This window comes from Trachypithecus francoisi, unplaced genomic scaffold (assembly GCF_009764315.1).
Source record: "Trachypithecus francoisi isolate TF-2019V2 unplaced genomic scaffold, Tfra_2.0 Lachesis_group3, whole genome shotgun sequence".
Classification (NCBI taxonomy): Eukaryota; Metazoa; Chordata; class Mammalia; order Primates; family Cercopithecidae; genus Trachypithecus; species Trachypithecus francoisi.
In genome coordinates, this window is record NW_022681468.1 from 3,229,744 (window position 1) to 3,256,604 (window position 26,861).

The 26,861-nt window shown below is 45.3% G+C and overlaps 1 protein-coding gene across 11 annotated transcripts in view; it reads right to left on the reverse strand.

Moving 5' to 3' along the window:
- The window catches only part of MARK3 (microtubule affinity regulating kinase 3), a 124,617-nt gene extending 103,996 nt beyond the window's left edge, over positions 1 to 20,621 (reverse strand). For 8 of the 11 annotated variants that reach the window (XM_033191172.1, XM_033191168.1, XM_033191171.1 and 5 more), the window contains exon 1: positions 19,907 to 20,616. In XM_033191172.1, coding sequence (XP_033047063.1) covers positions 19,907 to 19,957 — 51 coding nt within the window. In that variant the 5' untranslated portion in view covers positions 19,958 to 20,616. Of the gene's footprint in view, positions 1 to 19,906 lie in introns of all 11 variants that reach the window. The other 3 variants (XM_033191170.1, XM_033191169.1, XM_033191165.1) reach the window with 1 other exon arrangement.
- Positions 20,622 to 26,861: the final 6,240 nt, after the last annotated feature.

Below are 26,861 nucleotides of genomic sequence, written 5' to 3' on the forward strand. Positions count from 1 at the left end.
CTATAGAGAATCTGAATTCCCAATTTCCTTCTACACTACACTGCTAACAGTAATTCAAAACAATGTGCTTTACAGAAATAGCTAGATCGTGTGGCCCTTAATAGATGGCCACTGTTGAATAGATGAATAAAGTACTCAATATGTCTCTACTCTATGAAATATTCCGGCCCGAGAATTACACTTCTGTGTACACACTGTGTGCACAGGTGTATGCGCAGGCATCCCGCTACTACTGCTCCCTTGGCCCCCACACACAAAGGATTAGATGTCCTAATCCCTTCCCCATTGTGGCTGTTAACTCCTGCCCGAGGGAGGCTTCTCATTCCACACGCACTCACAGCCACTTTCTACCCTCTTTATATGTTTCTCTTTTCCAACTTTTTATCCAGGAAAATATCCTGTCTTTCTCTATGTACCTATAAATCAAAACAAGCCTAATTTAACTATAAACTGCTTTGTAATACACTCAAGTCAAAGAAAATGAAACTCAGGTGTTTTAAAGTGAAAGTAAGCTTTAAAACTTCTGCCATCTACCTCTGAATTTCTCAAAAGATGTCCTTTTCAGAATTTCCACATTAATCTCCATCTACTTCTTCACTATTTCTCTAATATTTTTACATTCACATACCAGGTTTGGGGATAGGCTCTTGTATATTTTACTCAACTATCACATAATACAGGATCTCAACAACAATTTCTATGTTTTTACTGCAAATGTCTATTTTAGATAAAACAGGCTTTTTATGACCTCGCTACAAATGTAGGCAACTTGTAAACACTGTTCTTATAACAAAAATTATTCTAATTTCCATATTAGAACTTTGGGAAAATAGTCCATTTATAAATATGGAGTTGATAAAAAGACTAACATGATAATAAAGCTTTGATACTAAGGCTTTAATACAAAAACAGGTAGATTTTGTTGTGCACAAGATACATGCTATTGTAACTGCAGTCTAGTTTTTTTTTTTTTTTTTTTTTTGAGACGGAGTCTCGCCCTGTCACCCAGACTAGAGTGCAGTGGCGCGATCTCGGCTCACTGCAAGCTCCGCCTCCCAGGTTCACGCCATTCTCCTGCCTCAGCCTCCCAAGTAGCTGGGACAACAGGCGCCCGCCACCATGCCCGGCTAATTTTTTGTATTTTTAATAGAGACGAGGTTTCACCGTGTTTGCCAGGATGGTCTCGATCTCTTGACCTCGTGATCCGCCCACCTCGGCCTCCCAAAGTGCTGGGATTACAGGCGTGAGCCACCCCGCCCGGTCTGCAGTCTAGTTTTAAAAGAAGCTGGGTGACCATGTTTATGTTTATTTCTACATGATTTTAATTACACTAGAATTTAAGTTTCATGAAAACAAAAACAGGAATTTATTATTCCTTGTATCTTATAATAGCAGTTGGTACAAAACTGGTACTCAATAAATATTAGAATGGCTGAATAAATGATATAAATGCTAACCGCTATAGTGTTCAGAAGGTTAAAAATAAGGGAAATTTCTCTTTTTTATCTTCTGAATTTCTTCATTCATTCATTGAATATTTACTGAGTGAGCTACACACACACACACACACACACACACACACACACATACACACACCAGGCACTATTTATGGTGTGGGAAAAAGCAGTGCATAAAGCAGTCCATGTCCCCATGAAGTATGTATCAAGTGGTTTTACTATCTGTGCAAAGAAAATATATTCATTGAAATTAAACTACTGGCCAAAATTTTCATTAAAAAAGCTTTTGCAATGTAAACATTCATTTTCAAATTTATATGTTTCATAAATTCAATTTTCATGTGTGAAAGCTGATCATACTAATTGGGTCATTCTATTCATACTCAACTAAATCAGAGTTGAGGGCCAGGGGATGGGGGCAGGGTGGGGGTGGGGGATTATCACATTGCTCCAAGATTATAATTCTCTGTAAGCCTGACTGCTGAAACTGCCTATTGTAACCTGAAACCAGTTTATCTAATGGCTACTGAAACAACTTATTGCTGACTCTAAGACCAGTATTACCCACCACTGTCCCTCACCAATCAGGGCTTGCCACCTCCCCAAAACTTTACTAGCGCCAATGACCTGTCTTTCAAAATATGTAACACTTCTCTTTATAAAACCTCCATCCTTTACTTTGCTCTTCATACGTACTGAAGACCACCCTGTGGTCTGTGTGTGTGCCCCAAATTGCAATTCTTGCGTCCCAAATAAAATATTTTAACTTCAGAGATTCATCTCTATGTTTCATTTGACTTTGACATGTGTGTTTTCTATAATGAGGCAAATTGGTGAAATAATAATTTTCATGCAAACCAACTGCCTTCTATTTAATGTAAAATAGAAATATTAGAAAAATCTTGTTTTTTTTTTTTTGAGATGGAGTCTCACTCTGTCACCAGGCTGGATGGAGTACAATGGCACGATCTTGGCTCACTGCAACCTCCACCTTTCAGATTCAAGCAATTCTCCTGCCTCAGCCTCACGAGTAGCTGGGACTACAGGTGTACACCACCATACCCGGTTACTTTTTGTATTTTTAGTAGAGACAGGGTTTCACTATGTTGGCTAGGCTGGTATCGAACTCCTGACCTTAAGTGATCTGCCCACCTTGGCCTCCCAAAGTGCTGGGATTACAGGCATGAGCCACAGTGCTCGGCCAGGAAAATCTTAAGATTCATAGGCATCCAATGTTCCTATCTTTGCTTACTCACCAACGTGCTTGTAATAAAATACTAACTCCTCAGCACTTCATCCACTAGCAATGTAACCTTCACAAGGACAGACTTTTTGTGTTTTGTTCATTATCAGATATTACCCAAACCTGAAACAGTGCCTAACACATGGTAGATATGCAATACATTTTTGCTGAATGTTAAACACATGGTAGATATGCAATACATTTTTGCTGAATGTTAAACGAATTCAAGGCCCACTCATCTCTTCTTCCTCTCCCACTACATCATCCAGTATACTCTAGCTTTGACTCAGTCAGTGTTGTTCCCTCCATTTGAATGTCCTTTCTTCTCTTCATACCTAAGGAAAACCTACTAATTCTATTGTGTTTGTATCATCTGTCACCATCTTCATGAAGCCTTCTATGACTCTCCCTGCATCTCATCAGAACTTCTTACTTCTCCTTACTGGGATCCCAATGTACTTTGCTTGTATCTCACTCTATTATGCTACTTTTTTTTTGTAGACAATACTATTATTCACCACACTGGCTTTTTTACATCTGAGTTCCCAGAGGACTGCACTCCCTTCCCTTGAGGTTAGGCATAGACAGCCATGTGACTAAGTTGAACACCTCCTGTGAGTGAAAATGAATGCCATTCCCATGCTGAAGCATTTAGTTACCCGTGCTTAACTCTCCAGCCCTGTGTTTTGCTCTCCTGACCCTAAGCATTGCCCTAAAATGGATGGCCACAAGACCAAACCGGCCTGGACATGGAGATCAGTTTCCATGGAGCCAATGAGCCCTCAAGTAGACTTGGTGTGAGCAAAAGTTTTTTATTGTGTTAAATCATAAGGATTTTGGTGGCATGTATTACCACAGCATAACCCAGCCTAACCTAAAACACGCTCATGTACATCAACAGTCATAACAGAAAGCAGAAAGAAACTTGTATTTCCTCACACAACAGACTGACAGATCTGATGCTTGTTAGGGTTAAACTTAATTCAATGCTTCCTGACAAAGTTCTTAAATTAAAAAATTTAAGAGTTAACTTTTAAAACGTTCCCTCGAAACAGAAGCAAATTAAATTGTCTTTTGCTTTCATTTGCCCTTCATTGTATTTTCCCAAGAATCCATTACTGACCCTAAGAAAAAGTTCCCTATACTTATACTACAGCACTCAATACCAACTTTAAACATTTAAACAAATAATTCTGAATTCTTGTACTGTTAATTATCTCATATACGTATTTTTTTCTTCCTAAGGAGCCAATAAACAACCTGCATACACACACACACACACACACACCACACACACACACACACACCACACACACACACACGTTATATAATTATTTGATAACCACTTGATTTTTTTTTTTTTTTTTTTGAGACGGAGTCTCGCTCTGTCACCCAGGCTGGAGTGCAGTGGCCGGATCTCAGCTCACTGCAAGCTCCGCCTCCCGGGTTTACGCCATTCTCCTGCCTCAGCCTCCCGGGTAGCTGGGACCACAGGCGCCCGCCACCTCGCCCGGCTAGTTTTTTGTATTTTTTAGTAGAGACGGGGTTTCACCGTGTTAGCCAGGATGGTCTCAATCTCCTGACCTCGTGATCCGCCCATCTCGGCCTCCCAAAGTGCTGGGATTACAGGCTTCAGCCACCGCGCCCGGCCTTTTTTTTTTTTTTTTTTTTTAGACAGGGTCTCGTTCTGTTGGCCCAGGCTGGAGGGCAGTAGTGTGATCGATCATACCTCACTGCAGCCTCGAACTCCTGGACCCAAGGGGTCATCCCACCTCAGCCTCCCTAGTAGCTGGGACTACAGGTGCAGGCACCACACATGGCTGATGTTTTAATTTTTTGTAGAGATAAGATCTCATTATGTTGCCCAGGCAGGTCTCAAACTCTGGCCTCAAGCAATCCTCCTGCCTTGGTCTCCCAAAGTGCTGATATTACAGGTGTAAGCCACCATGCCTGGACTACTTTATAATATTTCATGGCAGACTATGCACATAATGGGTACTCAAAAGCTGCTGAGTTTTATTCTTATGGATTAAATGAGTACTGATTCTTCTCCCTCCTGTGGAACTGAGCTGGTACCACTTCATCCACCATGAAAACTAGAATATGTACACTGCTACTGAAAATAATGCAGAATACAGCCACAGACATGAGATTTCTTTCCTCAAGAAGTTGAACCTGTGTTTAGGTTAGAAAACAAATACTTGTTTTCCCAAACTTCTCTGCGGCTAGGGATAGTCATCTGGCTTAGTTCTGGCCAGTTCTCATTAGTTAAAGCCTACTAGGTAGCAATGTAATAGGGGCTAGAGGTTGGTAACGCCTTTGTTTATCATAAAAGGGGAGGCCAGGCACTGTGGCTCACACCTGTAATCCCAGCACTTTGAGAAGCCAAGGCTGGCAGATCACCTGAGGTCAGGAGTTCAAGACCAGCGTGGCCAACATGGTGAAACGCTGTCTCTACTAAAAGTACAAAAATTAGCCAGGTGTGGTGGCACATGCCTGTAATCCCAGCTACTCGGAGGCTGAGGCATGAGAATCGCCTGAATAAGCGAGGTGAGGGTTGCAGTGAGCTGAGATCCCGCCACTGCACTCTAGCCTGAGCAACAGAAACTTCATCTCAAATAAAAAAAGGAGGGTGGGGAGGGTGGGGACAGAGTTGCCAGTACAGTTCCTTCCTCCTTCCTTGAATGCAACCATGTAGCTGTAGCTGTAAAATGTTATCCTGTAGCTACAGGGTCTCAAACATGAGAGAAAAGACAAACTATTTTAAAAAACCACCAACTCCAATATTACTGAACTGCTGATCCAAAGCTAGACGCTGCATACCTCCAAATTTGTTTTTGGAGAAAAACAAACCCCTGTTTGTTTAGGGCATTGTGTTAGTTAGGTCTTTGTGACGATCAGCCAAAGCACTACTAACATAGGGGCCACATCAATGCAAAGCAGTAAGAAAAATGGGAATGTGCTCCATTTTGTTTTACATGTTAGTTCTTAATTTTGCCCACATAAAAAAGAACCATGGATTGTAAATCACTGTATAATCAGAAAACAAATTAAAACATAAAAGACACATTTAAAAAATCTTTTTAAAAAAATCCTTGCCGGCAGGAAGTCCGTAAAAATTATTTTAACATCAGTATGGTTTCACAATAGAAATTTGGCCCTTCTATCTACCAGGCAGAGAACCAACCTGAAACCTGAGAGGCCTACTTAAGTACCTCCCACGAGAAGAAATCAGGTTTACAAGTTTAAAACAGCAACAACTTTACACTATGTTTCAAATCTTCCTGAACAGAACTTGGTCCCTTCTGTAAAACACAAGTGTGCCCTTACACTCTTTCTATTTCTTAAACAACAAGCCACCTCCTTAACACATAGGCAGGGTTTCCAAATGTTAAAAAACAAAAACAAAAACAAACTACAAAGCCAAATTATGACAATAAATGGCTGTCCTCCAAATATTTTGTACTCTAGAGATATTCACAAAGTCACGTTTCACTTTTGAAAGTAGCTAGGCAATTATTTCATTCAACATAGAAAAAGGATTTGATAAGACTGAACAATTTATAATGTAAAAACTCTTGGCCAGGCAAGGTGACTAATGTCTGTAATCCCAGCACCTTCAGAGGATGAGGCAAGAGGCTTGCTTAAACCCAGGAGTTTGAGACCCGTCTGGGCAAACATAGCAAGACCTTGTCTCTACCAGAAAGCTCCCACAAAACTCCTATAGCAAACTAGGATTAGAATGGGATGTCTGTCCTTGATTTGATAAAAATCACCAACCCCCCAAAAAAACAAGAATGCACCCAAAGCCAAGGAATGTATAAAGAGATTCTAAAAATCATAGAGAAATACAAGTTAAAACCACAATGTAGTATCACATTAGGCCTGTTAGATAGGGAAAAATTAGAAACCTCTGAAATGTGGGCAGAGAAACGGGAATACAAAAACTGTGGTGCACTACTGATGGAAGCAGCCATCTAGAAGAACAATCTGACATTTCCTGTGACCCAGCAAGTCCATTCCAAGCTATACATCCCAAAGAAACTCTTACATTGCTCCATAAGGGGACATGCATGAAGATGTTGAAGCATTTTTTTTTTGTGGTGACAGAGTTGGAGAAAATTAACATGTGCACCTCTGGCAAGCAGACTGGTAAAATGTTGTAGATGCATATATCTCACTGCTATTCAGGAGTTAGATGCAATATATTAAGTGTACAGATGAGACATATGCAATATTTACATAAAGTAACAAACATATCAAAATAAACTATGTAAGAACACATACACATACTAAACACATTCAAACAGTAACATGGGATGTAGGGTAAGAGAAATGACATACGGGGATTAACAGGAATAGATAAAACAAGAAGATGGTCTCACATGGACCAAAGATAATGTGACTCTTCACAGCTGAATTTATGAGAAAGCATCTAAGAATAGGAATAGGAAGGAGGAACTGTTATTGTCCCATAAATACAGTAAAATCTGTTTCACTTTTGAATAAAATAATTGTTACTGGTATAGTAGGTGAACTAATGTAATATGGTGAAAAAAATTTACTTTTCTAATCCTTAGAATAAAAAACTTGTGGCTGGGCGTGGTGGCTCAAGCCTGTAATCCCAGCACTTTCGGAGGCCAAGACGGGCAGATCACAAGGTCAGGAGATCGAGACCATCCTGGCTAACACGGTGAAACCCCGTCTCTACTAAAAAATACAAAAAAAAAAAAAAAAAACTAGCCGGGCGAGGTGGCGGGCGCCTGTAGTCCCAGCTACTTGGGTGGCTAAGGCAGGAGAATGACGTGAACCCGGGAGGTGAAGCTTGCAGTGAGCTGAGATCCGGCCACTGCACTCCAGCCTGGGCGACAGAGCGAGACTCCGTCTCAAAAAAAAAAAAAAAAAACTTGTAAGGCACAAGTTGTAGCTAAAAAAATGTTGATTCAGGCCGAGTGTGGCCTGTAATCCCAGCACTTTAGGAGGCCGAGGCAGGCGGATCACAAGGTGAGGAGTTCAAGATCAGCCTGGCCAATATGGTGAAACCCCATCTTTACCAAAAATACAAAAATTAGCCAGGCGTGGTGGCGGGCGCCTGTAGACCCAGCTACTCAGAAGGCTGAGGCAGGAGAATCGCTTGAACCTGGGAGGTGGAGGTTGCGGTGAGCCGGGATCGCGTCACTGCACTCCAATCTGGGTGACAGAGTGAGATTCCGTCTCAAAAAAAAAAAAAAAGAAAAAAGAAAAGTTGATTCAGTAACTTTCAGCTAGTCAACTATATGGTAGGCATTATCAGGGAATAAAAGAAATAGAAAACTGTGGTGTCAAACCTTCAAGGCACTCACAATACACATGGGGCGCTAACAGGGGAATAGTAACTGAAACAAGGGGCAATTCCCGCCCCATGAGAAAATCAGAGTGAATACTCTAATGCTGTCCAATAGGTGTATAATGTGACATACATATATAATTTTCAATTTTCTAGTAGCTCCATTGAAAAATGTAAAAAGAAACATATTTAATATGTTAAATTAATTTAAATACCATTTTGTTTAATTCAATATATCCCCCAATTTTTTTTTTTTTTTTTTTGAGACGGAGTCTCGCTCTGTCGCCCGGGCTGGAGTGCAGTGGCCGGATCTCAGCTCACTGCAAGCTCCGCCTCCCGGGTTTACGCCATTCTCCTGCCTCAGCCTCCCGAGTAGCTGGGACTACAGGCGCCAGCCACCTCGCCCGGCTAGTTTTTTGTATTTTTTAGTAGAGACGGGGTTTCACAGTGTTAGCCAGGATGGTCTCAATCTCCTGACCTCGTGATCCGCCCGTCTCGGCCTCCCAAAGTGCTGGGATTACAGGCTTGCGCCACCACGCCCGGCCTATCCCCCAATATTTCAATGCATAATATAAAAAGGCTTTATATCCTATTTTTGAAATACTGTCTTTGAAGTCCGGTTTATCTTTCACACTTACGGAACACCTTAATTCAGACTAACCACTTTTCAAGTGCTTGGTAGCCCTGCGTGTGGCTAGTTGCTACTGTGCTGAATACTGCAGGTCTAGGCACCCAAAGGACATGATCACATTTGGGTGAGAAGAAGGAAAAAAGGTACTCCAAGATGTGAAGGGATGGAGTCTTCAAAGGGGAAGTAGGAGAATTCTTATAAGAGATGAGGGTCATCTCAGGCCAGGCACCATCCAAGAAGAGGTAAGAAAGCTTGGGGGAAAGGGGGAAATGCTACTCTACTACAACAACCCACCATTAGCCAAATTTACTGCCAAGTTTTCAAGGAGCCTATCAATCTTAGTTTGTTATTTATAATAACAAGTACCAGCTAAATTTTAAAGACACGTATTGACATATGTAAATACCTAATCCATGTCTGGTTATAAATCATGGCTGCATTTACCTCCCCTCCCTCTCCAAACTCCATTAAAATGAAAGTAAAGGAAAAAAATATAAGGCATAAGGAAAAAAGCCACAAGACAAAGAAAACAGAAGTGATGACAGACATATTTTCGGAAACTAAAAAAGAAGGAAAATGACTTAACACATATAAGAAAGATTAATCCTGGCCGGGCGCGGTGGCTCAAGCCTGTAATCCCAGCACTCTGGGAGGCCGAGACGGGCGGATCACGAGGTCAGGAGATCGAGACCATCCTGGCTAACACGGTGAAACCCCGTCTCTACTTAAAAAAAAAAAAAAAAAAAAAAAATCAACCGGGCGAGGTGGCTGGCGCCTGTAGTCCCAGCTACTCGGGAGGCTGAGGCAGGAGAATGGCGTAAACCCGGGAGGCGGAGCTTGCAGTGAGCTGAGATCCGGCCACTGCACTCCATTCTGGGCGGCAGAGCGAGACTCCGTCTCAAAAAAAAAAAGAAAGATTAATCCTAAGCCAGCTATAGAGATATTGGAAAATCCTGATTTGTATTATAGAACCCTTAAAAGGTTCAGGAACTGGTGGTACCAAGTATCTCTAGAAGTGTGAGTGAAGTAAGCCTGAAACAAGATCTGTCAGTCTGTTAAATAACAGACCCCCTGGGTCTCCTCTCCCACTCTGGCAAAAAATCGGAGGTTCTTTAGAAAGGGCAAAATGGAAAGTCTCTGGGCTTGGGGACACAGGGCACAACTAAGGGGAGGGACATTGAAAACAAGTAGAGAAAGCAGAAAGCCACAGACCTTTCCCTCTGCCCTCTCGCCTGACTCAGCTCCCAGGAACATGGGCATTCTGTGCTTGCCCAGGCCAAGTGATAAGACAAAATATACTGGTATCAAGAGCTCCACAAAGAAGTAACAGTGTGCCCCACTGTTGTATTCAAGATCCATCCAAATGCACAAAACTTCCAATCAGCCTTAAATAAATGCAGAAAAATAAGCAAGACTCAAAATAGCAATATCTCTCTCCAAATCAGAGTGTCAGATGCTATATAAGACAAAAAACAAAATTCTGAGGAAAAAGGATATTCAGTCTAGAATTCTATATGCAGCCAAAATAGCAATCAAGTATGAGAACAGAATAAAGATGTTTGCAGATATGAAAGGATTTTAAAAATTTACCTCCCAGCAACTTTCTCAGAAAATCACTGGAGGAACTGCTGCAATGAAACCTGGGAGTGAACCAAAGGGAAGAAAATAGGATCCAACAGGAAAGGCAAAGGGAATCCCTAAGATACGGGTGAAGGGAGATCTCAGGATGACAACTATGCAGCAGAACAGACAGCTAGAACACAAGGCCAGCCTGACAGAGATGAAAGTGACAGAATGCCTGATGAATCTGACCACAGAGGAGACTGAGAAAGTGAAAAGTTATAAAAATCCAAGCAAACAAACAAAAACACCAAGAAAAAACTTGAGATGATGTTATTCTCTTTTGATTAAAAAAAAAAAAAAAAGCATGAGGCATAGGCAAGTGAATTTATTCATCCACAGTTACTTAAATCTCAAGACCAGTTTCAAATTCCAGTCTGTAACTCTAAATTCTAATTTCTCCTTGTATATGTTGTTCCTTCTTTTTTGCTCCATATCTTATGAGGTCCATTCTACCTCTTTAGAATCTTTATCTGAATCAGTCTTAGGCTCTCACTTTTGTCTTCCACTTTCAAGCCCAGACTCTTTCCACCACACATCCCTTCAGGAAAGTACGGTAAGATTATGGCCAGGCGCTGTGGCTCACGCCTGTAATCCCAGCACTTTGGGAGGGTGAGGCGGGTGGATCACTTGAGGTCAGGAGTTACAGACCTGCCTGGCCATGGTGAAACCCCATCTCTACTAAAAATACAAAAATAAGCCAGGCGTGGTGGCGGGTGCCTGTAATCCCAGCTACTCGGGTGGCTGATGCACAAGAACTGCTGGAATCCAGGAGACGAAGGTTGCGGTAAGCCAAGATCATGCCATTGCACTCCAGCCTGGGCAAGAGAGCAAGACTCCATCATAAAAAAAAGAAAAAAGACTAGGGTTATGTAAGATTCTAGAAACAAAACCTGTGAATTCAACTTCTCTGATTTCATATTAAATTCTACCAATACAGATTTTTGTGTGAAATGTCCATACACAAAGCCCACAATATTTAGGTCCAACCAAAAGCAACTGCTTATCAACAAGAAAAACAGAAAAAACACCTGCTTTGTTTGAGCTTCGACACTGAACTCCAAGGTCCCACATAACCCACAGAAACAATGTCTTATCTAGTGTACACAGAAGTACCCAAGACTAACCACAGTTGAGCAGCTTGAATGGCTAGAGTGCAGTGCTAGCGAACTCTAGGCTGAAGATAAAGTTGGATGGCCCCCCACCTCAAAAAAAGGCCTTTTCTTTCAAAGCCAACTTCTACCCTTCCAATTGCTCTGTACAAGCAGGTGCAGATGGGTCAGTACAAATTCCTTAATTACTTTTGCAGACCAACTCCAAGCACAACCTTTAACTTCTTGTGTGAGACAGGACATTAAAGCTTCCCAGGTAAGAGATTTATTTTCTCCTTCAGGTTTAATTTGAAATTTTAAAATGGAAATGAGACAAATGAATTTTCTGCTTCAGTACTCCCAGTGGTGATCAGAGGGTGCTGCATTCCCTGACTCCTTTTTCTTTTTTAATCAAAGCCACAAGTCATGGAACATTCCCTGACTCTCACTAGGAATTTGTTCCCGCCCAGGAACAAATTCCACGCAAAAAAATCTGGCTATATCTTAGAATAATAAAATGCAGGCCGAGCACAGTGACTCAAGCCTGTAATCCCAGCACTTCAGAAGGCCAAGGCAGGTGAATCACCCAAGGTGAGGAGTTCGAGACCAGCCTGGTCAACATGGTGAAACCCCCTCTCTACTAAAAATACAAAAAATTAGCTGGGCATAGTGGTACGTGCCTATAATCCCAGCTACTCAGGCCGGGTGGCGGAGGTTGCAGTGAGCCGAGGTCACAAGATTGCACTCCAGCTTGGGCAACAAGAGCGAAACTCTGTCTCAAAAAAAAAAAAAGTAATAAAACGCAGAACAATCCTCTTTGAAATCAAATAGTTGCTATTAATTTTTATTAGGTATAAGCCTCTATGTAATTACAACGTAAATCATGCACCATGTAAGTCTAAGAAGGTTACAATGTATATATCATGAGCTACATAACTGAAATGACCAAAATTCTACTTACTGCAAATTTCAACCTTTACCTAATTTACATACATAAGATGATAAGGATGCTCAAATTAAGTTTATAAGATCTTTCCTTAAAAACTCTGACTAAATATTTTCATGAATTCTTCAGAGATCGACTTTATTTTTTCTCTTTCTTGTTTTAAGACACAGAGTTTCACCATGTTATACCAGGTGGACAAGTGCTGTCCAGGTGGACTGGCCTCAAGTGATCCTCTGGCCTCAGCCTCCTGAGTCCTGAAATTACAGGTCACCTTTTTTCTGATAAGGCCGAAACAGCTTGATTCAAAAGGTTATGCCTAGAAGTTAAAAAGCTAGGCCGGGCGCGGTGGCTCAAGCCTGTAATCCCAGCACTTTGGGAGGCCGAGACAGGCGGATCACGAGGTCAGGAGATCGAGACCATCCTGGCTAACATGGTGAAACCCCGTCTCTACTAAAAAATACAAAAAACTAGCCAGGCGAGGTGGCGGGCGCCTGTAGTCCCGGCTACTCGGGAGGCTGAGGCAGGAGAATGGCGGGAACCCAGGAGATGGAGCTTGCAGTGAGCTGAGATCCGGCCACTACACTCCAGCCTGGGCCACAGAGCGAGACTCCGTCTCAAAAAAAAAAAAAAAAAGAAGTTAAAAAGCTGATTAAGCCGGGGGCACGGTGGCTCACGCCTGTAATCCCAGCAATTTGGGAGGCTGAGGAGGGAGGATCATGAGGTCAGGAGTTCGAGATCAGCCTGCCAACATGGTGAAACCCAGTCTCTACTAAAATACAAAAAAATTAGCCGGACGTGGTAACAGGCACCTGTATTCCCAGCTACTCGGGAGGCTGAGGTAGGAGAACTGCTTGAAGCCAGGAGGCGGAGGTTGCAGTGAGCCGAGATCGTGCCATTGCACTCCAGCCTGGGTAACAAGAGTGAAACTCCATCTCAAAAAATAAAATTTAAAAATTAGCTGGGCGTGGTGGCGGCTGCCTGTAATCCTAGCTACTCAGGAGGCTGAGGCAGGAGAATCGCTTGAACCCGGGAGGCACGAGCCGAGATCGTGTCACTGCACACGAGCTCAGGCGACAGTGCGAGACTTCGCCTTGGGAAAAAAAAACGCTGATTAAATAAAACCATATTACATATTTTAAATGAGATACACTATACTGATATACAGTTAAGTGATCATCAAATGGCAACTATTGCTGTTTTCCACAACCACACTTTTTAATAAACAGCCAGTGTTTTTTAAACTCATGGAACCTGAAAACTCAATTAAATGGTCTGGAAATCTCCCTTTGATAGTCACAGCACAATCTCAAAGGAGTATAGTTTAGTCAGCAAGACTTCACTGAGCAGTAAGGCAGTGATTGTTTTTTTTTCTTAATAAATACACATCAGAAATTCCTGCTATAGTGATTCTTAAGAGTGGTCCCTGGACCTGGAGCATCAACATCACCTGGCAACTTGTTAGAAATTCCAATTCTACGGGTAAAATCAAGGTCTGGGGTAGGGCCCAGCGATCAGGGTTCTAAAGCCCTTCAGGTGATTCTAATGTTTGCTTAAGTTTGAGAGTTACAGACTAGCTTCACAAAGTTCAGGCTGCTTTGTCCCGCAAGGAGCAGGAAATCCTAAAGAGCGGGAACGCTATGTGTCCCAGGTACATGGCCTCTACAGCACCTAGCACAGTATCATACACACGGTAGGCATTCATACTTGCTGAACAGGTTAATTCAGTCTCACATAACCAATGGCTGACTAGACAACAGCATCATCAGTTTCACAGATGTCAGAAATTTGGGGGACTATCTGCGTTAACTAGTAATAAGTACATGATGCACACATATCAGTAGCTGTTAAATAACTTCACTGGGAAAGCCCTGGGTCTCTGGTACTTTGGCCAACAATGTTACCAGGCTTACAAAGTGTCATATCCTTTGAAATGAAGGTGAAAAACATGTTTCTCATTTTGCCAGTATAGAAAAAGGATGTATCCATGGCTCCATAAAACTATAGAACATAAACTGAAATGCAAACTGTGTGGTTGCCTTTAAAAAGCATATTTTGACTGGGCACAGTGGCTCATGCCTGTAATCCCAGCACTTTGGGAGGTCAAGGCAGGCGGACCACCTGAGGTCAGGAGTTCGAGAACAGCTTGACCAACACGGCAAAATCCCATCTCTACTAAAAATACAAAATAAAATAAAATAAATTAGCCAGGCATGGTGGTGGGCGCCTGTAATCCCAGCTACTCAGGAGGCTGCGGCACGAGAATCGCTTGAACCCAGGCAGCAGAGGTTGGCAGTGAGCCAAGATTGCACCATCGCACTCCAACCTGGGTGACAGAGCAAGACTCCATCTCAATTAAAAAAAAAAAAAAGCATATTTGACTTATTAGCCAACTATAATGTATGAATTCAAGCTGGATTCTAATTTGAACAGAGTTTAAAAATCAGAAACATGAGAAAATTTAAACACTGCATATGTGATATTAAGAAAATATGATAAAGGTGTTTCTTAAAACAGGCTTTATCTCTTTTAAAAGCTCTAGAGAGCAAATGATACTGCATTTGCTTCTTAATTTATAAATGAAATAAGACTGGCCACTGAGCTGCGCTGTTGAGTACATGGGGGCTAAGTACATACCAGGATTTCTCAACCCTGGCACTACTGACATTTTAGGCCGGGTAATTCTTTCTTGTGGAAGGCTGTCCTACGTACTGTAAAATGTTTAGTAGCATTCCTGGTCAGTCAAACCTCTCTCCAGTTGTGATAACCAAAAATGTCTTTAGACACTGTCAAATGTCCACTAGAGGGCAAAATCACCCTGTGGTTGAGAAGCATTGATAAATAACATTCTATTTGTTTAAATTTTCCTATAATAAAACACTTTAAAAAATAGTTTTGACTGAGTGTGGTGACTCACACCTGTAATTCCAGTGCTTTGGGAGGCTGGGACAGGAGGAATGCTTGAGCTCAGGAGTTAGAGATCACCTTGGACAATACAGGGAGATCCTATTTCTACAAAAAAATTAAAAATTAGCCCTGCATGGGGTAGGGCACGCATGTAGTGCCAGCTACTCGGGAGGCTGAGTTGGAAGGATTGCTTGAGCCCAAGAGGTCAAGGCTACAGCAAGCTGTGATTGCTCCACTGCACTCCTGCCTGGGTGACAGAGCAAGATACTGTCTCAAAATAAAAATAAAATCTACAGCAAGCTTGTCCAACCCACGGTCCAAGGGCTGCATGCAGCCCAGTACAGCTTTGAAAGTGACCCAATACAAATTCACAAACTTTGTTAAAACAGTGTGAGATTTTTTTGCAATTTTTTTAAAGCTTATCAGCTATCGTTAGTATTAGTGTATTTTATTTGTGGCCTAAGACAATTCTTCCAATGTGGCCCAGAGAAGCCAAAAGATTGGACACCTCTGATCTACAAGCTTAAAAAAAAAAAAAAAGTTTTAGAAATACTCTGTGTACAGGTACAACTACATCTCCTTGTGGAGCCTCAGCTAGAGATCTGGGGCCCAGTAGAGGCTTTGCTATTAAATAATTAATGGTCTCCTGTCATTACTAGCAGCCTTTGTCACCTCGCAGAGTCTCAGCATCCTCACTGGTTTAGATTGAGTAGTTCTTCTGAGCTATAACACAATGTGGCAACAGCGAACTTTTTTTTTTTTTTTTGAGACAGAGTCTCGTTCTGTTGCCCAGGCTGGAGTGCAATGGCTCAATCTCAGCTCACTGCACTCTCCGTCTCCAGGGTTCAAGCAATCCTTCTGCCTCAGGCTCCCAAGTAGGTGGGATTACAGGCGCCTGCCACTGTGCCCGGCTAATTTTTGTATTTTTAGTAGAGACAAGGTTTTGCCATCTTGGTCAGGCTGGTCTTGAACTCCTGACCTCAGGTGATCCACCTGCCTCGGCCTCCCAAAGTTCTGGGATTATAGGTGTGAGCCACCGCACCTGGCCAACAGTAAACTTTTATATACCCATTCACAAAGGGTGGACATTAACATTTGGAAATCAAACAAAAATTAGTGTACAAGGATGAAGATAATATTTATATTGCAATTTTTTTTTTTTGAGACAGAGTCTTACTCTGTCACCCAGGCTGCAGTGCAGTGGCATGATCTCGGCTCACTGCAACCTTCGCCTCTTGTGTTCAAGTGATTCTCCCGCCTCAGACTCTTGAGTAGCTGGGATTACAGGCATGCACCACCGCACCCAGCTAACTTTTTTTTTTTTTCTTTTTTTGAGGCGGACTCTTGTTCTGTCGCCCAGGCTGGAATGCAGTGGCCCAATCTCGGCTCACGGCAAGCTCTGCCTCCCAGGTTCACACCATTCTCCTGCCTCAGCCTCCCAAGTAACTGGGACTATAGGCGCCCGCCACCACGCCCGGCTAACTTTTTGTTTTTAGTAGAGACGAGCTTTCACCAAGTTAGCCAGGATGGTCTCAATCTCCTGACCTCACGATCTGCCTGCCTCAGCCTCCCAAAGTGCTGGGATTACAGGTGTGAGTCACCACGCCCAGTCTTTTTTTTTTTTTTTTTTGTAGAGATGGGGTTTCACCATGTTGGCCAGGCTGGCTTCAAGCCATCTGCCCACCTTAGCCTCCTAAAGTGCTGGGATTACAGGCATGAGCCACCACACCCGGCCTGCCTTTTCTTAGTCTTGATCTAATAAGTAACATTCTTATCATAGCTATACACAATTATTTAAGATTTAAATAAGATTCCTGGGATAAGCACAATAAAAAGTATTTTTACAAAATACTAAAACATACCTGTTCTAGTCACAATAGCTAAAAATGTCCATCACTGGTGAGTGGATTAAAAAAAAATTGTGGCACATCCAAACAAGGAAATACTCACACAGCAATAAAAAGGAATGAACTACTGATACACATTGAAATAAATCTCAAAAGCACTATGCTAAGTGAAAGAAGACACAAAAGATTATTTACTCTTGTGACTCCATTTACATAGCATCCTTGAAAAGGCAAAACTACAGGGACAGAAAGCAGATCAGTGGTTGCCCAGGGGTTGAGAAAGGGAGAAGGCACTGACTATAAAGGGCCATAAGGGAGCTTTCTGACGATGGAAGTGTTCTACATCATGATTGTGATAGTGGTTACATAACTACAAGCTTGTCAAAACTCACCAAATGGATGAACATTACATCTCAACAAACCTAACTTTAAGAAAAAAGCTTCTCAACAGAATGAGAGCTCCCATTCATTCTTGTACATTCACCACTCAATTGGCAGGAAGCCTAATACCTAGCAGTGCAGTAACCTAGGCAACAAGGTCTATACCTGAGTTGTAACACTGACACAAGGGCTCCACACGGTGAAAGCTACACAGCTCCTTCCAGAACATGCCAATACAAGAGTTAAAAATGTAACCGGGCATGGTACATCAACGCAACAATGTGTGATAAACTTGATTTTAAAACAGTCAAAAATTCATTTTAAATACACCACATGGCTGGGTGTGGTGGCTCACGCCTGTGATACCAGCACTTTGGGAGGCCGAAGCGGGCAGATCACCTGAGGTCAGGAGATGGAGACCAGCATGACAAACATGGAGAAACCCCGTCTCTACTAAAAATACAAAATTAGCCCGGAGTGGTGGCGCATGCCTGTAATCCTGGCTACTCAGGAGGCTGAGGCAGGAGAATCACTTGAACCTGGGAGGTGGAGGTTGCAGTGAGCCGAGATCGTGCCATGGCACTCCAGCCTGAGAGACAGAGCCAGACTCCATCTCAAAAAAGAAAGAAAGAAAGAAGACCTATTTGAAATCCTTCATCATCACAAATCTGCTATGACTGTTTTCAGCTTCAGTTTAGAAAGCATGGAGCTCCTACTCTGGTTCAACGTAAAGTTTTGCTTCTGAGTGAATATCAATGATCAAAACTAATCAGTTGGGCACACTGGCTCACGCCTGTAATCTCAGCACTTTGAGGGGCCGAGGCGGGTGGATCACATGAGGCCAGGAGTTCTAGACCAGCCTGGCCAACATGGTGAAACCCTGTCTACTAAAAATACAAAAATGCAAGCCAGGCGTGGTGGTGCATGCCTGTAATCCCAGCTACTCGGGAGGCTGAGGCATGATAATCACTTCAGCCTGGGAGGCGGAGGCTGCAGTGAGCCAAGATCACACCACCACACTCCAGCCTGGGAGACAGTCTCAGTCTCAAAAAAAAAAAAAAAAAAAAAAAAAAGGTTTATTTAAAAGGACCATAAGAAAATAGTTTCCTGACTTACCCAGTCTAAGAGTTTCTATTACTCGCTCTTATATAATTTTCTAATCTCTCTCAGGTGGAGAAGGTACACTACTGTTCTACTCACTGAGGGCTAAAGAGCATTAAATATTATACACTAATATGCTACATGGATGCTTAAGGCTATGGTTTTATGTTTACAGATTAAATTATCAAATAGCTATCCAGCAAACAAGTGGCATTTTTGAAGATCAAAATAAAACATTGACACCACTAGGCCATAACATCTCAGGACATTACTGAAAACATGAAAACACTCAAAGCAAGGAAGCATTCCCTAAGAGAAGACATTTCGTGCCAGCAATTACATCATAACACTTTTAATGAAAGGCCAGTGAAGTTTCTTTACAAGTTATTTACTAGATGTTTTACAGAATATAGGCAACAACTAGATTGAAACACTTTTGAACCCAGTGTTAGAGGAGAGTTCAGAAAACGAACAGAGTCAAATGTTTCTTCAACGGAATTTCTACTACAAGTTCTCATTCTCTAGCAATGCTGTTCCTGGCATTTTGTAGTTTCACATGAACAAAATCAAAGGTTCCTTTCATAAAATCATAGCCTGTGAGCGCTGAAACGGACCTAAGAGCTCATCTAAGTCAACCTCTTTTTAGGAAGGAGGACAGCGAAGCCCCAGCGGGTGTCCCTCAGCTAGGCAGTGAGTGGCAGAGCAGAGCTTCACTATACATCTGCTTTTCTGCTTTTCAAAATGTTTAACTCCTTCAAAAAAGATTTGTATGGAAAGGAAACTATGCCTTAATAAAGGCTGCGCGCTAGTGTTTTGGAATTCCTAAGGAGACCGCAAAAATCCCTCAGTGGACACTTAGTGACTGTGATTAAATTTAGTTCCAGACCATCTTAAAGAACGAGACAGCCCACCTGACCCAATCGATTACTTTTAATCAGCACCAGTAACATATGGTATTAATGTGATAGTCTCTCAAGAAATGCCTGACCAAGTTAAAAGCAGAGTTCGGTTAAAATAAGCACTGACCACTGCAGTGATCTGACACCCACAGCTGCACCATCCATTGAGCGGCAACCCGGCCTCTCAAAGCACCGATCCGTAACGATGCAACTTACGGGCTTTACTAATCTACTAGACTGCAGGCATAATCGATATTCTTCGCAGACCCGCCCGCGAGCAGCGGGACAGGGCGGACTTCTGGAGGAAACGGTCCGACCTGGCTGCCTCTTGGGTGACTACGGCCTGCCCTCTAGTTCCAGAGCGTTCGGGCTGGGGGGGAACACCCGACTGCAAGGCACTGCCCGAGGAGCACGAAGGCCACCCCGAAGGTCCGCCAACTACAACGCCCAGGTTACTTACGTTTTCAGTGTCTCGTTCATTCACCGTTGGCAATGGGGTCCTAGTGGACATTTTACTGCACTTTAATTCTGCACAATGCGAGGGTGAAAACAAAACAGCACAGCCCTAGGAGGCCGGCGACCAGCGTCCTCGAGTCCACGGCACTTTCGAAGCGGCGCCGTGGGGAGGGCGGCTCCCTTCCCTCTACGGCCGTCTAGATCCCGGGCCTGGCCCGGGCCGTCCCCCGGCGGGTCCCGGGACTCATTCTCTCCCTGCCTCGGCGGCCGAGGCGAGGAGCCCGGGAGGGCGGCAGTGGCGGCGCCGAGCCTGCGGCGGACTGCCGGCTTCGGCCCGCCGGCGTCCCCTCGCCTCAGGGCGCCCCGCGATCCCGGGCTCCCTCGCCTCCTTCTCCTCTCCCGCTCGTCGCGCCGCGAATTTCAGCTCCCGGGCCTCCACACAGCGCCGCCGGCGGCGCCTAAAAAAAAGGAGGCGGAGGAGGATGTGAAGGAAGTGGAGCGCAAGACAGGCCGCCGCGGGCTGTGGGCGCCGACCATGGAGCGGGCTGTGGAGGAGGCGCCTGCGCCCGGCTGCTTCTCCCTCTCTAGCGAGCTTGCTGCCTCAGCCTCCGCCCGGCGGACAGCCGCTGCTGCCGCCGCACCCCGGCACCTGGGAGCCTCACGGACCCAAGATGGCCGCCCCTCGGCTTCCTCTGCTGCCTCCGGCTGCCGGAAGTGACGACAGGCCGCCTCCCGGAGTCCCGCCAATCAGCGTGGCCTGAGAAAGCCGGCCCGGCTGTTGTTGCTAGGGGCGACTTGGTCCAGACCCCGCCGCGGGGGCGGTGAAGAGGGCGGGGAAGTGCTGGCCGGGTCTCCACTGACTACCGCGGGCGGCGGGTTCCTCCTGTACGGAGCGCGCCGGCAACCCCGAAAGAGCCGAGAAACGGCCCTGGGCGACAGCCAGAGCCCTCCCGCTGAGTTGGCATTTACAGGCTACAGGCCTGGGTTGGCTGGATTACAGATCGAGAGCCTACTGTGCACAAAAGTTGCGGTTGCATCCTTGGGACTAAGCTGCACCGACTGGAGCCTCAGCATTAATGACAGGGCCGGGGCTACGGGAAGGAGCGAGGCTCTTGCATCCTTAACTGTGACCCGGGCGTCAGGCTCTCGCCAACAAACCTTCCCGTCTCCGGATCTGAGCAGCTGCGGGCTGGGCGCGGACCCCGAGGGCAGCAGGAGCCTCTTGCCCTCAAGGAGCTGGTGGTCAGGCGGGTGATAGACCTGGACCCAGCTAAATGCCATCCGGATGGAAGAGTGCAATAACGAGGGTGGCACAAAGGGGATGGAGTCAGGGGCGAAATGAATCTGTAGCGACCCCCCAGGGACCAGTTCCTAAATGCCTGTAGGGAATTTATAAGCAGGCTTTTCTTACAGTCAGTGCGTCGCTGCTGGAAGACTGGAAGCATCTTTGGGTGCCAGCCTCGGGCCAGACTCTGTAGACGCCTGCAGACTGGAACACTGGAAATGCCACCTGACCTAGAAACCTTCCTTGCCCGTTCACCTCTTCACGTGTTCACTCAGCTCCTGGCCAGCGGTGGATGGAATCCATGGGTGCAGGGTCTGAAGAGGGAGAGTAGTGTGGGATGGGGGTGACACTAACTGTTACCGAGAGTCGAGTCTACCTTGTAGGTTCATGACATTTGTTACCTCATTTAGTCTCAGGGTAACCCTGTGAGATGGACAGACACACATGCGATCCGAAGTCTAGACAGGTACAGTGACTTGGCTAAAGTACACAGGTTGGTTAGCGACAGAGCTGGGATTCTAACCTGGTTCCCAAAGCTTGGATAATAGGTAAGCCCTTGTAGTGGGTGGCTATGTCATGCTTGCTTCCTCTTTGATCCGTTGGCATCCCAACTGTCTTGTGATGTTTGAGACCTTTCTTGCTCCAGGAAATATATGTGTCTTTTTTTTTTTTTTTTTTTTGACGGAGTCTCGCTCTGTTGCCCAGGCTGGAGTGCAGTGGCGCGATCTCGGCTCACTGCAAGCTCCGCCTCCCGGGCTCACGCCATTCTCCTGTCTCAGCCTCCCGAGTAGCTGGAACTACAAGGCGCCCACCACCACGCCCGGCTAATTTTTTTGTATTTTTAGTAGAGACGGGGTTTCACCGTGTTAGCCAGGATGGTCTCGATCTCTTGACCTCGTGATCCGCCCGTCTCGGCCTCCCAAAGTGCTGGGATTACAGGCGTGAGCCACTGTGCCCAGCCAAATATATGTATCTTTAAACGCCAGATTCACTCCCAGAGGGGCCAGAGGCTCCCAAAGTTAAAACACCTGAGGACTAAGATAACACTCAGGGCTCCCATCTAACCCTCAGAGGGGAGTGCCCAGGGGGCCAAGAGTGGTTCTATTTAAAATGTGAATAGGGGCCAGGCGCAGTGGTTCACGCCTGTAATCCTAACACTTTGGGAGGCCAAGGTGGGTGGATTGTCTGAGCTTAGGAGTTTGAGACCAGCCTGGCCAACGTGGTGAAACCCCATCTCTGCTAAAATACAAAAAATTAGCCAAGCATGGTGGTGGGTGCCTGTAGTCCCAGCTACTCAGGAGGCTGAGGCGAGAGAATCTCTTGAACCTGGGAGGCAGAGTTGAAGTGAGCCAAGATCACCCCACTGCACTCCAGCCTGAGCAACAGAGCAAGACTGCGTTTCAAAAAACAAAATAAAAGAAAACAAAATGTGAATAGGGAGATGGCATGCACATCTGTAATCCCAGCTACTTGGGAGTCTGAGGTGGGAGGTCACTTGAGCCCAGGAGTTGGAGACCAGCCTGGGCAACAGAGTGAGACCTTGTCTCTACAAAAACTTAAAAAAAAAAAAAAAATGGCAGAAGGGCGATGCCCACTGCACTCCTGCCTGGGAGACAGAGCAAGAACGTATCTCAAAAATAAATAAATAAAGTTATTCTCTTTCTCCTTCTGGCCAAGAAGGGTTAGTGGAATTCCATTAGTTAAATGTGTGCTTCATACACTTCAACTGCAATGTCAGTTATGATAAGAAGGGGTGAGCGTAAGTGTTGTGGGAGACCCAAGCAGGGACATTTAGCTCAACTTGGGGGTTTGTATCAGGGAAGGCTTCCTGGGGGAGAGGATGTTTATGCTGAGTCTAAAAGCATGAGCAGAGTTAGCTGTGGGAGGATGGGTAGAAAGGACAGTTCAAGCAGAAGAATGGCCTGAGGAGCACCGCAATGAGAAGCCACACAGTGGGTCTGGGTAACTATCAGGAGAGTGAGCGGTGAGAAGCGAGACTGCAGGAGAAGGCCGGAGCCAGGCCGGGTTTGGACAGAGTATGACACCTGATTCTGCATCCCATCCTGATGACAGTTGGGAAAACACCCCAGAAAGGGTTTCAGCCTCAGGCAGAAGCTGCGAGAAAGCGTATGGGAAGTTCAGAACAGTTCACATTGGCCAGAGAAGTAGCTGGGGGAGGAGGTTTCCACTCAGGTGCTTTTCTCACTCAAGTCACATATGAAATAATGAGTCAGCAAATGCCAAAAATTAGGAAATGAAGATAATAGTACTTCACTCAAGATGCTTTTGGTTTTTGTAAAAGCTAGAATTAAACGCCTTGAACTTTGCCTTGCACTTGTGTTAAATGACATCATGACACTGTGAAGAGTGGGAGATGGGTGTGTGTGCGTTTCTTTTTTCTTCTTTCTTCTTTTTCTTTCTTTCTTTCTGTCTTTCTGTCTTTCTCTCTCTTTCTTTCCCTTCCTGCCTGCCTCTCTCTCTCTCTCTCTTCCCTCCCTCCCTCCCTCTCTCCCTGCCTCCCTCCCTTCCTTCCTCTCTCTCTTTTTCCCCTTCCTTCCTTCATTTGTTGTTGCTTAAGCCAGACAGGGTCTTCCTCTATTGCCCAGGCTGCAGCCTTGAACTCCGGGGCTCAAGTGATCCTTTGCCTCAGCCTCCTGAATAACTAGGACTACAGGTATGCACCACCACACCCAGATAATTTATTTGTAGAGACCAAGTCTTGCCAGACTGAACTCCCAGCCTCAAGCAACCCTCCCCTCTCTGCCTCCCAAGGTGCTGGGATTACAGGTGTGATCCACTGCACCCAGTCACCTGGGTGTGTGAATTACAAGCAAAAAAGAAAATGAGAGGAAGAGAAGAAAGTAAAGTATTGTTCTGTTCAAAGGACTCTTTGTGGTCCAGGATTATATGCATCTATGGTCTGGAAGGAATAGAGAGGAGGGTTTGGAAGTTGTGCTTGGAATGCCTTCTTCAATCCCTTTTCATATTTCTTGTTTCCAGTCTTAAAATAGTTTCTACCTTGGGGCCCCAAGCTGAAAAGATATAACTAAATTTACTAAGGTGTATATATCCATAAGCAATACTTACTTTCATGGCAAGAAGGAAGGCACCATGAGACATCAGAAGCTGGAGATAATCTAGCCCTACTGTGTCCCTGTGGGGCAGATGAGAAACTGAGTCTCAAAGAGGCGACATGCCGGTCGGGCGCAGTGGCTCAAGCCTGTAATCCCAGCACTTTGGGAGGCCGAGACGGGCGGATCACGAGGTCAGGAGATCGAGACCATCCTGGCTAACACGGTGAAACCCCGTCTCTACTAAAAAATACAACAAAAAAAAAAAAAAACTAGCCGGGGGAGGTGGCGGGCGCCTGTAGTCCCAGCTACTCCGGAGGCTGAGGCAGGAGAATGGCGTAAACCCGGGAGGCGGAGCTGGCAGTGAGCTGAGATCCGGCCACTGCACTCCAGCCTGGGCGACAGAGCGAGACTCCGTCTCAAAAAAAAAAAAAAAAAAAGAGGGGAAATTCTGACATTAGCTACAACATAGATGAACCTTGAGGACATTATGATGAGTGAAATAAGCCAACACAAAAGGACAAATTCTGTATGATCCCTCTTCTATGAGGTACCTGGAGCAGTCAAATGGATTCAGACAGAAAGCAGATGGTGGTGCCAGTGGGGAGAAGGAAATAGAGAGTTCCTGCTTAATGGGCAGAGTTTCCTTTTGGAAAGAAAAGAGACATGAGGACAGATTGCACAACCGTGTAAATGTACTCAATGCCACTAAACTGTACACTTAAAAATGGTGGAGATGGTTAAGATGGTTTTATGTTACATGTTTTTACCACAATTTTATGTATTCGTTTTTGAGATACGGCCTCACTTTGTCATCCAGGCTGAATTGCAGTGGCACAATCACAGCTCACTGCAGCCTCAACCTTCAGGGCTCAAGCGATCCTCCTGCCTTAGTTCCCCAAGTAGCTGGGTCCACAGGCGTGTACCACCATGCCCGGCTAATTTTTTTTTTTTTTTTTGCGCAGATGAGGGTTTGCCATTTTGCCCGGCTGGTCTCAAACTCCACACCTCAAGCAATGCTCCCACCTCAGCCTCCCAAAGTGCTGGTATTACAGGCAGGAGCCACCATACACAGCCCACAATTTTAAAAACAAACAAAGAGATGAAGTGAAAGCTTCAGAAGCTTTGTCTGAAGCTGCACAACTAGTTAGCAACAGGGCCAGAATGGGGACCCAAATCTCCCAAGCCCCAGCAGACCCCCCCCACCAACACACCAGCACCAGAAAGTATCTGGGTCCCTGACGGCAGCTTCAAGTACCTGCACTAGCAGTGAGATTGCCATCCTCCTGACTTCTTATGCAAAAAAATAAGCACTTCTTGTTGCACCCACTACAGTTGGGTTGTGATTTACTTGCAGCCCCTCGTGATCCTAACCAGTACCATCGTGCTAAGAGTCACATCTCCTGACCCACAGGCCCGTGCATTCTGCACCACATCTAGTTTGGACGGGTGTGGAAAGGCTGCTGCAGGCTCATCACCCCATCACAACCCTCACAAACACAACTCCTCTACCAGAGAGTGGGAACTACTGGGACCCGGGAGCCATTCCTCAGTGTGTGTGTGTGTGTACGCAGATATGTTGCAGACCAAGAGCTGAACACTGAGAATATGTAAAGCCACAGAGATGGAGAAAAGCAGAGTGTGATAATTGAGACATTGGGGTCATCATGCCTGGTGGCAGGGGAAAGAGGAGGGGCTGGGCAGTAGGTGTTCCTGGGACACTCCAAGTAGGCCCCAGGTGCTTCAAGTCTTTGGGAAATATGAGGTCCATTTGGACTCCATGCCAGGCCACTGCCCCCCACATCCGGGATCAGGGCAGACAAGCTGCTATTCTTTTAATTTACCTCTTCAGTCCCCTTCTTCACCCCACCAGGGTCCTGTTGCCCTCTGTGAGCCCTGCTTCAAGGCCCAGAAGGCACCCCAGGAATTCTCACTTCCAAGATTGTGTTCCTGCCATTCACACACTTGGAAAGGCTCCCCTGCCTGCCCAAAGCCTCCCTGCTGTTATGCAGCCATCCTCTCATCCCGTCCTCATCCCGGGTCCTTGTCCTCGTCCTCGCTTCTTCCCTGAAGACTCTGCAGACCAGCCTCCAGAGTGGCCCGCCCCTCCTTGGCTTTTCCTGCCGAGGTCACAGTACATGTATTGAGCTCCAGCTCTGTACCTGGCACAAGACACCTATGCTAGGACCCCCAACTCTTCTACAGCCTGTGGGATGTCAATGGGCAAGTGAGAGGCGACTGATCGAGACTCAGGAAGGGCTGTCCCTCGTCCAGTGTCAGGAGCAAGCAAAGGGAGAGCCAGGACTGGGCTCCAAGGCCGAAACTCTGCAATCGATCCTTTCATTCCTGGTGAGTGGAGAGCCCTCGAACCTCCTGTGCTTAGGTCAGCGTAGGGCCCAGCTGAAAACTCAGTGGAGATGCGCCAGTGATTTTCCACCTTCCGGTACCCCAGCCTTTCCAGAGAGCTCTGGATGGAACGCCTCTCGGGGAGAACATGGGCGCCCCCACCTTGCTAAACACACTATTCTGGAAAGTCGTGTCAGCTTTTCCCACAGCTCAAAGGTGTCCCTTTACCACGTCCCATGCTTCACCACAGTGTGGAG